General features: G+C 34.6%; 1 protein-coding gene across 1 annotated transcript; it reads right to left on the reverse strand.

Annotated features, from left to right (window-relative positions):
* Window positions 1-1,555: 1,555 nt before the first annotated feature.
* On the reverse strand, window positions 1,556-12,766 carry LOC144850658 (conserved oligomeric Golgi complex subunit 4-like). The gene is made up of 17 exons (XM_078708010.1): window positions 12,678-12,766; window positions 12,159-12,241; window positions 11,695-11,809; window positions 11,416-11,466; window positions 10,939-11,065; window positions 10,283-10,476; window positions 9,308-9,464; window positions 8,928-9,093; window positions 8,178-8,274; window positions 7,285-7,532; window positions 6,798-7,014; window positions 6,119-6,295; window positions 5,107-5,283; window positions 4,464-4,565; window positions 3,944-4,072; window positions 3,646-3,737; window positions 1,556-3,223 (listed from the first exon to the last, which is right to left on the reverse strand). The coding sequence occupies exons 2-17, from the start codon at window positions 12,212-12,214 to the stop codon at window positions 3,181-3,183; spliced, it is 2,148 nt and encodes a 715-aa protein (XP_078564136.1). The 5' UTR covers window positions 12,215-12,241; window positions 12,678-12,766; the 3' UTR covers window positions 1,556-3,180.
* Between the last annotated feature and the right edge of the window lie 763 nt (window positions 12,767-13,529).

Here is a 13,529-nt window from a genome sequence, read left to right on the forward strand (position 1 = left end):
CGTCGACATGATAATCCTAACAAACGTATCGTTTGGCGAATCGAAAAACCGCTTAAAAAAGCAAGCAAAGTAAGGAGCCTATTGATAAATTTTTCACAGTAAAACGTTTATTGTTCCTCTGAATATATTTCAAATCTTCCTGCTCTTAGTGGATTTTAATTTGCGAATGAAGTAACAATTCAGCAACCTAACTAAAAGCATACTGTGCTTGTATCGAGTGCTCTATTGTTAATAGTATATTGACGACATGAGGTTTTTGAAAACGACAATTCAATTGTGACTTGACCAAGACCGCCTGCAGGTGTTATTATAGACGTACTTCCTAAACTCGCTCGATCATGGCTATTCCGAATCTGGTGTGAAACACAAACCGAGTGACGTCATTGTAATTATATTATAATTAAGATTTGTTTAAATAACCGAAACTCTATAATGAATGAATGAATTGCAGTGGTACTGTAATCTAGACTAGAAAGATAACAAAGTTATATACCGGTACACTTGGTTTTGAGCCTATCCCTATATGATGTCAGCTTGTATTTTTCCAATCGTCGATAGGCCTATAATGCCTGGTTCCCACTAGACACGCGACGCAAGGACGTAACGCAACGTAAGTGAGTTGACCAATCACAAGCGATGGATTATTGGAACTCTCGCTTGTTATTGGTGAACACGCTTCTGTCGCGTTTACATCTTTGCGTTGCGTCCTAAGAAGAACCAAGCTTAAGGGGATACTTTCGGTTACCGTAGTGTTACAAAGTTCCGTCAATTCGGAAAAGTGACTAACAATAGCGGTTTCCCAAAGGAGGGGTTCTAATGTGTAAGTTGTATGGGGTTTTCTGCAGAGATTTACCTCCATACTCAGCATAGAGCTATAATACAGCTCTATGCTTTTATGATTGAGACTTTTTTCAAAGGAGAAAATAGCCACACATTAGAATGATCTCCTAAGGGGTAGCAGTAGTGGCATACAAGCAGTTTCTCTTATCCCCGAATCCTGCACTAGTTCAAAGCTAATCCTATTAGGCCTATTATTCATTTAAGTGATAGATGAGTTTGACTGACAGCTGGCGATTGAGTGTGAGTGACAGATATAGCTTTCACTACGAGAATGCGTAAAACAAAACTCGAAAAACGCTGTTGTAGACATTAAGCCCAATTTACACAAACGAGCGGTTTAGTAACAGGAAGCGGAAGACCGCGTAGTTTGCCCACGTATAATCTGTGCTATCGTGAGCGGAAACCGCCCGTCCGCTCAGCGTATTGTATTGGCATAAATGGTCATAAGAAATAACATAGATTCTTTATTTTTTTATTACAGTTACCGCTCGTCTGTAAATAGGCTTTTACATTTCGATTCACGAAACAACGTTGAGACTACAATCACGGAATTGAAAAGGCGGTGCTTTATCAAATACAGCGATTGAAATTCGTATACATTATGGATTGAAAGGCGCTGTATTTCGTTACGGGACAAAAAAAAAGTACTGTATAAACACACCTTCCGCGATGCCAATCAAAAAGACGATTTTCAAACGACAAAATAGACAGTCAGTTTGTTATAAATATTCAATTATTATTTTTCAATAATCTCTTAGATAATAATCATTAAAATTAATTTAATATTAAATCAATCTCATTGATTGTTGATTTGTACACTTTATACAACTTCTGACAAAGTAAACGGACGACGTAGATTACGTAATGATCGACATGATGTGACATTAATCGCTACCCATTGTTAATGGACACCTTTCTGTAAGTCATGCAGCTATTCAGGCAATGATAAAGCAAAAACGGATTTATTCCTCATACACACTGTACTAGGTGTCACAACAATGTGCGACGAGCACATTTTTTTCTCGTAGTTAAATAATCAATGCAGAAATGTATATTCAATTTGTTAGCGGAATATAATTAATGAATAATTCATGTTTTCTGCATCGCTGACCTACGAACAGTACATTAGCGTGCGGCGAGGTAGCCGTAAACGGAGGCTCCATGAAAGGACCGGCTGCCAAGGAAGCATCGGTATATATCCATCTACTAGCCCAACTAGTTAGACCAAAACATTAATATAAATCCACCATATATGAAATATTAAATTTAAACAAAACTTTAAAAATAAAAAAAATATGGTATATATAATATATTTTACCAGAGACAATCGTCTCAGAATTTACACAATTATTGCTTATAGGCACTTGAATATGTAGAATCCCATAGATATATACTTTTAAAACCATAATTAAATATCTAATATTGAAACATAGCCCTAGTATGGCAATGATATTGAAAATGTAATATATTTAAATTGGTCCTTTAATCTTTGATAAAATAAACTGAAATTAAAACAAACTGAATTTCAAAAATTATAAAATGTTAATTTCAGCAATATAAACAGTACTATAATCAAATGATTTAAATAATCTGGTGGGAAATGAATTCAATTAACATAACTTAATGTTTATAAATTATTAAAGCTTACAACAGTTTTTTCAATAATGCCAGATTTTCTGCTTCAGGTAACGCTCTCTTGATGGTACACTTCTGAAACCAGGTCTTTTTCCATCAATGATGGCGTACATCTGACATCAAGCAACACTCTCTAAAACCTCTGATATCATGCCATTGCTGCTACTGTAGTTCTTTGATATGGCAGTACACATTCAATACAATGGTTTTCCTCTTGCTATAGTGGTGTATTTTCTGACATCAAGCCACTATACACTCTCTACCTATGATGGTACATGTCTGACTAGCTATGCTATCTATGATCATCTTCTGGTGTCATCACACCATGGTAAAGAGTAGTCAGCAGTCTTTGGATGTTGCAGTATACTTCTAACTATAAGTCTCCAGGTGACATCATGACGTTATACACTTTTGGCAGTGGCTACTTAGTACCTGCATGGTATTTCTCTGACACAACACTATGGCTATGATGGAACCCTGCTCATGCCAGACTGCATGCTCATGTTACTTACCCGAGGTAGGGTTTTCAACTCTTCTTTAAAGCCTATATTCAACTCCTTCACCCTAACCTGTCATTTCTTCTGCTGGCTTGCTTGCAGCAACAGGACACTGTTTCATTGGGTGACCAATGATGTCAACTGGTCCTTGTGCAACCCGTTACCTACAGTGCAAGCTTATTCTAGATTCAACAGCCAAAATACACTATCATAATTTGAGTCGTTTTATATCTTCATGTCTAAAGTCATTCCTGAAATACAATTTATAATCTATAATAATATTCCAATTTATGTGATGTAACCAAGACAATCTAACAACAGAACACATTCTGCCAAGATAGGAACTTGTAACAGTCCTTTGATCTTATGTCTGGCTGCGACAAATACCAACAGTACAGTACACTATATACATATTCCTTTGGGGACATGGTGTCTGTTAAGGGGCATGGAACTGACCGTGTTGCAACCACAGATAAACCCTTTGATATCTGGAGGTCAGCATCCTGTTGTTAGATTGCCTTGATGTAACCAACGTGATCATGATCTCAATGGTGTAATTGTATAGATGTAAAGTTCCGCTTATTTTATCATAGAAATGTGCGCTATACAAAAGTTAATATTTTGTGAAGATGTCAACACACTTTTACACTGGTAAAAGTAGGAGTATACTTACCGTAATGATAAAACTTGTCGAACTTCTGTTGGGGTCAATCTCCAGGTCAAAGGTCCTGAATTAGTACCCCAGTAGTCCATTACTTCAGTAACCTTAAAATGAATGATTTTTTATTGGACTAATGTATATAAATGTCTAGATAAACAGCATGTTTCACTGTTCAAGTTCCATAAATAATTAGAAGGTGGAGGGGGGAGAGAAGTGTCTATAATATACTGATGTGAGTTTAAAAAAAATGATATAATATAAAAATCATATAAGTATTAATATATTAAAACTTCTGACAAAATAATCTTACCCTTTCTAGATTCAATAAAGTAGCCATCTGCGATAGCCTTGCAAATTTATCTCGGATTGTCCATTGAGTAACGGACGTCAAATAACCAATCAATGACCGCAGTTCTTTATCAAATTGAAGGCCACCGAGCTGGAATGCAATAGACGGGTTAATTGAATTTAAAACACCTACTTATGATATAGCTTCTGAATAAAAGGATTTAAGATTTTTAATTAAAATTTAACACATGATAAATAGTAATAAAAGTATAATAAGAATACTGTAAGTAAGTGCCCAAACATTCACAATACATGTATTGTCCTCAAAACATGAAAAATAAAGATTAAATCAAATATGCCCTCACTTTTAACAACAATAAAAATAATTTAAAAAATAATTTAATTTCAAAAAAGAAAAAATAAACTGTTGAATAAAAAAACCACTAGGCTTCCAGTTGACTTGTTTTTTCTTTAGATTACTTGGTTTTGTCGTTTATTAATAACAATAACATTTTAAAAATGAATGAATTATGTCGACTTACTCGGTTAAATGTCATCTTTAAAACTGTCTTCTCTAATTGTGCAGTAACAGCTGTCGTTAATAAGCTAACAAGGGCATCGTAATTGGATGATGTTAACGATTCCTGACAAAATCAATAACACATATATTAGAACTACTGTATATGGTATTTTCAATTTGCTTTTGATTAAATATATTTGAATTAACGTTTGCATTAAATTGAAGAACTCGACCTAATTCATGATTCAACAAAAATTGCAAAAAAAAATATGATAGCTTTAATTTGGAGGCTCTTCTATATACAGGAAAAATGTTGAAATGCACAAATATCATAATTTATTCAAGGGAGATGTTTAATTTTTTTGGTGTAATATGGTAACATGTATAATCAAATAAATACCACGTAGATATGAAAATAATATAACACAATAAATATCTAGAAGTGATGAAATACAGTAAAAATGATATCAAAATGCTTGGTAAATTGTAGATCATGCCAATCAATGAATTCTACTGTATGAATGAAAAAAAATAAAGGCCCCAGGGATTTATTCGAGGAGAGGGGTGGGGGGAAGCATATATTCAAAATGATGTTCTATGGGAGGGAGGGGGGCGTTTATTCCAAGTGGGGATTTTTTTCGAATAAATACAATAAGTATATATACCTTAAATGTTAATAAAAGTGTCTCTAAGTTGATCATAAACTCTTGAATGAATGGATCGTTGGCTTCGTAGTTTGAGAATTCTTCTTCAGTGATGCTGTGACTAACAGACTGGTATGTGTCTACCCATGGCTTAATCCTGGGTTTTATTGCACTTGTGTTTAGTTGACTTAAGCCATACTAAAAATAGAGGAAAATTAATTAAATAAAAACACTTGATTTATCATAAATGTAACTGTTGCTTTTATTTATTTTTTTCTTTTCTCTCCACAGTAGTGTGGTAGATTTATTATAACGAACAAAAGCATGTAAGAACAAGAAAATCTAAGGCCAACAATCAATTCAAAAAGGTTCTTAAAATATACATTTATATATAAGATCATCTGCTGATTTTAACTGAAGAGAAATTCATCTATATATACATGTGTCAATTATGGAAATATGATTAATAAAAGTAGGTGATACCCACTCAAAAGAGAGATTATCACTAAAGACATACACATTTATGGGCCTTGCTCTGGGGCCCCTTTGAGTCCAGGGCCCCTTATATTAGCCAGTTATGCGATCAATTATACAGAGTATGTATATGATGACTAAAGCCTTGTTCGCACTGGACAATGGTAAATTTAACCATGGTAGCTTTACCCAATGTCATCGGAAAATTTGACCATCGTTCGCACTTGGAAATTTTCATGCAGTTCATTATTTCGAAATTTTATTTTAAAATTAATTGTGATGTGAAAGATTGACTCGCATGTGTTAACATGAGTCACACTTTCGGATTGGACATTTTAGCCGCATGGTTAGTTTTACCAAGATTGGACTTTTCTTGGTCACTTTAGCTGGCGACTCGGTTAATTTGACCAAATTAAGTCAATCAAGGCTTATGTTGAAAACAATAATAAATAATGGTGGTGATATAGATGATAGTAATAATTATGATAATGGAGTATATTCCACCATGGGCCTATAAATCTAATTTATAGGTCCATGATTATACGAACATATAACTCACATCTAGAACATCCTTGAATTTGTGGTTCAACTGAGCCAGGTCAGCAATGCAACTTTCCAGCTTAGCCCTGCCAACCTCTCCAGCTCCCTTGCTTATCAGTGATTCACACTCCTCTGTGATGCTCTTCTTTAAGGCATGGGTATACTCAAGACTAACTTCTATGTTGTTTAATGTAGTCTGACAAAAAAATCAACAAAATAATCAATAAACCATTTACCAAATACAATTTAGAGGGCCTTATGTTTTAACACTATGGTCAATCCTTATTTATGGGACACTTCTATAAATTTGTTGAGTCCTAAAGGTATCCTTTAACAGAGGTTCTACTGTATCTTTACCAATTAACACATCTAAAGGCAAATGTTAAAATTGTATGTGCAATAAATATGTAAAACCAGGCCCGTAGCCAGTGGTTTTTTTGTTATGAATCCCCCTTAATCTACAGCGAACCCCCATGACATGCCCACTACCCCTAAATAAAGAGTGCATGCAAGAGTACCATTTCTGGCCATCTAGGGTGTCATTTAACAAAATTTGCTTAGCCACAGGTCCCACCATGGAGGGCCTGTGGTTGAAATACTCAGTTTCCGAACCACCCTTTGTGAAATCCTGGCTGGCTCTGAAAAACATTTATTTTACTTATTTATTATTATAAAAATTAGTCAATATCATGACTTACAAGAAATTCTAATTTTGCAGCATCTGTGTCTGAGCTAGAGGTGGGGAACTTTCCTTGTTGTAGCAAGTTGTACGCCTGTGTCACATCAAAAGAACCAGAAGGAAAGCCTGCCCTCAGTTTTGAATAAAGAACATCTCTGTAGTTAGACTCCAAAAGAGATGCTGTGTGGTTAACCATGGCACATGCACAATCAACACTGCCACTTGAAATAGCACGTCTGGGAAAATAAAGAAAACAAAGATAATTTAAAATCTTTTATTTCATTTACTTATAGAAATTATTAAAGTAAAAGTCCCATTTCCTACAATTTTTGACGTTTTCTAATGTATACATATTACTTTAAAAACATTAAACCATGTCATTTTTTGTCTTAAATGTATGTTTTATGGTAAATTAGGATAAAAATAATTCATTACTTAAGTAGCTTGCGTAGGGAATGGGACTTTAAAATTATAATTCTGAATTTAAAATACTAAATTTGTCTTACTTTGTGCACTTCTTTAAGATAAAGAAGACATCATCTACCATACTTGATGTCTGAGATTCTGACTCCAATGTGTCCATACTAACAGCCTTATTCACTGTCTCTTTCATGAAATACTCCTCCATCAGTATATAACTGCCAATGATCTCCTGCATACAACAGCTAAGCTGACACGTAAGCACCATCTTCTCCAGATCACTGGTGTGTTCCTGTTTCTGTGCTTCGTCTACGTCAGAGATATCAATGTCAGCCTGTGTGAAATCAAATGTTTTATTTAATTAAATAGTAAAGTGGAAGCCTCCTTTGGTGGGAACCCCCCAGAAGCAGGTTTTGCCAGCAAGATTTGCCGGACCAAATTAGTTCCAACCTGTATTGAAAATGGTGTAAATAAGAAAATTATACATAAAACTTATCTACTGGTGGTAGGTTAGGCCTAGCCATTAAAAACAAACAAAAACAAAGTATACAGTATATTTTGTCAATTTGCCGGACTTAATTTCTATATTTGGAGAACACTGGACACCATTAATCAGTGGAGACTCTTAATAAAAGGACACTTTCCGGTGAAACAAACAAGGAGCAAGATGTTTTAACATCACAGCCAACACCTATCCAAGGTACCACCCTAGAATTATAGTAGTAAATTGGAACTCTCTTTTGGGACACCAGTAATCAGTGGAGAACCCAATAAAATGACACTTTCCGGTGAAACGAACAAAGATTGGATGTGTTTTAGCATTACGGCCAACATCTATCTAGAGGACAACCCTATAAAGGGGACACCTTTTTAGATGATTCTCTTCATAGCGTTTTACTTAAATGGTTAATTTTCATAACAAAACATTAAAAAGAATCACTATAACTACATTTGTGGTGCAATTTGATAAAGACCTTACCATGACTCTTCTTCTAACAAATCTAAGATATAATTCAGTCCTGGCATTGAGAAGTGTACTCTCTGCTAACATTACATCTAGCTCCATTGGATCTAGCCTGCTTAAAAACAGAAAACAAAATGTCATTTCTATTTCTTATACTCAATAGCAATAGATAACTATAATTCCAAAAGTTATATCATATAAAACGCAGGTGTTGACATCCTGGTGTGTGTAAACTCTGAAGTTTTGTTACACGATGTGAAAGGGGTATAAGGTTTAAGCCTAGGCCATACGGCTTTACCACATTAAAACACCGGTTCTCATCAGATCATCAAAGTTAAGCAACTGCCTGGTTAGAGCTTGGATGGAAGACCATCTGGGAATATCGGGTGCTGTATATGGAGCTTGAGGTCCTGTTAGGCATTTGAAATCAGCACTGCTGACTTTTATGGCAGCCCCTGCATCTTGTGTCTCCCTCAGATCATGGACCTATAAATTAATGGACCTAATTTATAGGTCCATGCTCAGACGTATTGGCCCATGTGTTTCCTCTGGTCAAGATGGGCACTGTACGAGAGAAGCCCTTGATAAATGATAGGACCAATCAAGGTGCTTTAAACAGTCCTGGCTTAGTTTCGTCCATCATTCAGAGGATAATAACTAACTGACATTGTCGTTTGCGACAGACAATTATATCATAAAGTGTACATACTCTGAATGGAAGAATTTATCACTGGAGCATTCTAAATATTAATCTAATTACAATACCTTTCAGCAGGATTTGATGCTTTGTAATTTGTCCTAAAAGCCTGCATAACAAGTTTAGATTTGGCGTGGAAATCCCTGTGTTTTACAAAATTATCTACGATTATTTTTGCTTGTTTATCACATTCTTCTTGTAAGTCCATCATTAGGTGAAGCATTCTACCAGGTCCTAAAAAAAGGATCAAATATGTACCAATATAAAAAACAAATTTGTTGAAAAAATGTGTGGTTTCGTATTGAGAAGGAGAAAGAGTTGCTATCCATTTAATTTTGGTTTTATATTTTGGTTCTAAACAATATATATAAATAAAAAAATCTATTTTCCACTCAATTTTAAAATTTAAAATTTAATTACGATGAACTAAAAATTAATTTTATCTCACCATAAAAAGTTTCTACTAGCGGTTGATGTATTTCAACGATTCGTGCAATTTCTTCAAATAGTAACGTAAGCGTGTCCACAAACATGACCTTTGCCCTTCGATCTGTTGTGCTTTTGCTAAGTCCGACTTCTATATGTTCTGTTGATTTATTTGCAATCTGAAAGAGGTTAAATAGAGGTTAAATATAAGATTTGACATCCCCGAGGGAATGATATTTTATTCGAGGGAAAATATATTTCCCAAAGCGCTAGCTGAGGGAAATATATCATTCCCTGAGAACTTTAATATCACTCAAAAGTTCACATATTTACATAGGCTATGTAATATAACTAGGTAAACTACAGTATAACTAGGTAAACTACAGTATAACTAGGTAAACTACAGTATAACTAGGTAAACTACAGTGTAACTAGGTAAACCACAGTATAACTAGGTAAACCACAGTATAACTATGTAAACACCAGTATAACTGGGTAAACCACAGTATAACTAGGTAAACCACAGTATAACTAGGTAAACCACAGTATAACTAGGTAAACTACAGTATAACTAGATAAACTACAGTATAACTAGGTAAACTACAGTATAACTAGGTAAACTACAGTATAACTAGGTAAACTACAGTATAACTAGATAAACTACAGTATAACTATGTAAACACCAGTATAACTAGGTAAACTACAGTATAACTAGGTAAACTACAGTATAACTAGGTAAACTACAGTATAACTAGGTAAACCACAGTATAACTAGGTAAACTACAGTATAACTAGATAAACTACAGTATAACTAGGTAAACTACAGTATAACTAGGTAAACTACAGTATAACTAGATAAACTACAGTATAACTGGGTAAACTACAGTATAACTAGGTAAACTACAGTATAACTAGGTAAACTACAGTATAACTAGGTAAACTAAAGTATAACTCATAACAGTTGATAAAGGTAAATTTAGTTGTTGTGATAGCTTACCTGTGTTTTTAAGTACGAGGAGAACTTGGCTAAGCCCTCGTCTTTCAGACCAATGAGAGGAAAGATTTTGAAAAATCGTTCAACCGATGCAAGATCACTCGTACCGACTGCTTCATCAAATTTCTCGTGAACTAGTGTTTGTAGTCTTTTTTCAGCCTCTCGCAACACCTGCAAAGACGCATCTAGTCCACCACCTAAAATAATAAAGATGGTCCAGAGTTTAAATACTGTATAAAATGCAATCAAAGGCAGGGCCGTAGCCACCAGAACGGTTGGTAAGGTTTCAACCAGATAATTTAAAACCCAGTGGCTTGAACAGAAATTGTTTCCTTTTCTTGCAAAAACCGGACCACTATATTTCTTGGGGCTACATCACTAAAATTATCACAACAATTATGATAATCAGATCAATTTATATAGTTGGTCCCTAATTAAAGACAAAATTGGAAAAAATTCCAAAAGTGTGGTCTTTAGTTATACAGAAATCTGTATACATTCACTCAGGCTAAACATGATGTATAGGACCAAAAGTGGTCTTTAGTTAGAGAGACAATTTACAGTTTGATCAGTTCTTTTTGACTTGTGTGTTTTGATGCTCTGAACAATTTAAAGTATGTAGACCCTTGCTCTGACAAACTGCATAAAACACTGCTTACTTTCTTTCGTTTCAGGAGCAAACTGTTTTAAAACTTTCTCATCGAGTGAAAGAAATCGATGGATGTGTGCTGCCGCTTTCTCAAAATCTTCTGACTGTAGTGCTGTCTGAACACCATCTGTACAAAACTGCAGACGCAAAAAATAAGTTAACTTGAATTACTTACTTTGTTTAAATGTGTCTGTGTCATTTTCTATAAAGCCCTGTCTACACTAAACTTTGTGTGAAAAAAATGTGATGTGCCCATATATGGACACGATGGTGTCATATCACTACAATATTTGGGCACATCTCACTTTATAGAGCTTAAGAAAATAAGGCATATTTTTAATTGAATCCATTTCTATTTAGACTGCTGTAATCATTTCAAAAGTGTTTTCAGCATGGGGAATTACTTTATAAATAGAAAAATGTTTAAGGTAGGTTGTTGGAACAGGATGCTTAGTTGGTTTGAAATGGTAAAACAAAAAGAACTAACCTTAAGATCCAACACATCATTAACTCTTTGCTTTGCTGCTTGTACTCGGCTCTATAAAAATGTAATTTATGATTGTTTTTATCATCGTAAAATCCTCTCATTATCATAATCCCCATCATTAGATTGAGAATAGTATAATGAATTCTTAGAGTTGGATGGAGAATATTTCATGACTTGAAAAATTGACTCAGATGTGTTATCAACGCATATTCTAAAGTTGCCAATGCAAGACAAAGTAGACCATGTCAATACATTACGAATATTTTAATTATTTGTTACCTTTGCTAGATCTAATATCCTCACTTTTCCGCTGACATTTTCTGCAAGGTCAGATGTAAATGATATCATATCTCCAAGATTAGTTGAGTCAGAATGCACATCTGTTAAGCTAGGGCTATAAAGAATATAATATAAGATTGAAAACAAAAAATATTATATAGCAATCGAACATTAAAAATCAATAGGGTATAGTATACTATTTACTCTGGTATAAACTGGTATATTGATAAATTGGTATGGTTCCTGGTTCGAATCTCGGGTGGGCCGACTTTTTCTCATTCTCACAGATTTCCCCATCTTATCGTTTCAAATTAATTAATACATTTTCAGTATATCACTGGGCGGGTTAGAAATTGTTCTGTGCCTGTGGCGTTTATATATATGTACGCTTAGTATATAATATAAGGCCTAGAAGTGTGATATGTTTGTAAGGTTAATCATTTATTTAGATTTTAATAACTTACACAATACGCTGAAAGGTGCTCATCTTGCCCTCTAAATTTCCCTGCTCATCAATCATCTCATCAATTTCTTCTGTTAGTTGTTGCTATAATTAATGAGAATAACAATACAAAACCAATAAAAGGCGGGGTAGTATAGACACAATACTCTGGTGCAATGGATAGTTTTGGGAAATTTATTTCAGTCCTATTAGAATTAGATAAAAAATAATAACAACAATTTAACAAAGTCAAATGCATTATTTAGGATGGAATTTTAATGGTTCTTCTTCCAACAAGAAATATGTGCCTATAGGTCTATATAGCTACATGAGTTAGTTAGTTAGTTAGGCCTAGTAAATTATCCCTAAGCCTAGCGCCGGAACACCCCTGCAAGCTACATATGACGACCGCACACACCCACCCCACTCAACTCTGGCTAGGCCTAGAAAAAACATCGTTAATAAAATCAAATTTAAAACTTAACAATAACAAAACAATTGCTCCAGCACAAGCACTAGTTATTATTCTTTTAATACATACCTCTTCCTGGCATAATTTGTCAAAAGCAGCTACTATACGATCAATATCTGTGAGGTATTCCACCTCTTCGGACGTGGCGGTTACCGCCATCTTCCCTAAACCACTGACCCGTACAATGCTGTGACCTGAAAACTTGCTCAACCATGACACACAAACAAAAGTAAAGGTATAGTGGGATGATATTTTTACAATAATGTATTATATCTATTCTATATTAAATGTTTTTATTACAGTATATTTACATTTGTCCTATACTACATAGCAATTGAATTGTTCATGTAGCAGAAGAAAGCCATGTAGTGTAGTAGTGCAGACAAAACAGAGTGCTGACTCTCTTGCTTGATTGAACCTTGACTTCTCTTTTTTGGGAAGATGTTAAAAAAAATGTTAAAAAATGTTAAATGTATTTATTAGGCTGGTTCTCAAGCTTAACTCTAAATTAGTAAATTCGGATTAGTGCAGCGCCTACCAGATCAGCACATCGGGAGACGATCCCCTTTTCGAATAGTACTTTAACATGCACTTATGTACACGGGACCAACGGTTACATCCCAATACGAAGGTGGTCGAGGCAATGGCAGTAATCTTCCCTAAGGATGAAATTAGTAGGCCTGTGGTACAGTTAGGCTCAAACCCATGCCTATCACATGCATGCTAGTCTGATATTATCATTACACCATCACTTCACTCTCCGGTATACAGCACCAGCCACCTATTCCAGCACAGTCTCTAATCCAGAATGCAAGAACCAAGTGATCCAAGAACCGTCTAACATATTTATAATTGATAAATACATTATTCCATTATTAATTATTTTTACTTTTTAATAAATATATTAAAGACAAAGACATT

This window comes from Antedon bifida, chromosome 8 (genome assembly GCF_963402885.1).
Source record: "Antedon bifida chromosome 8, ecAntBifi1.1, whole genome shotgun sequence".
In the NCBI taxonomy this organism is placed as follows: domain Eukaryota; kingdom Metazoa; phylum Echinodermata; class Crinoidea; order Comatulida; family Antedonidae; genus Antedon; species Antedon bifida.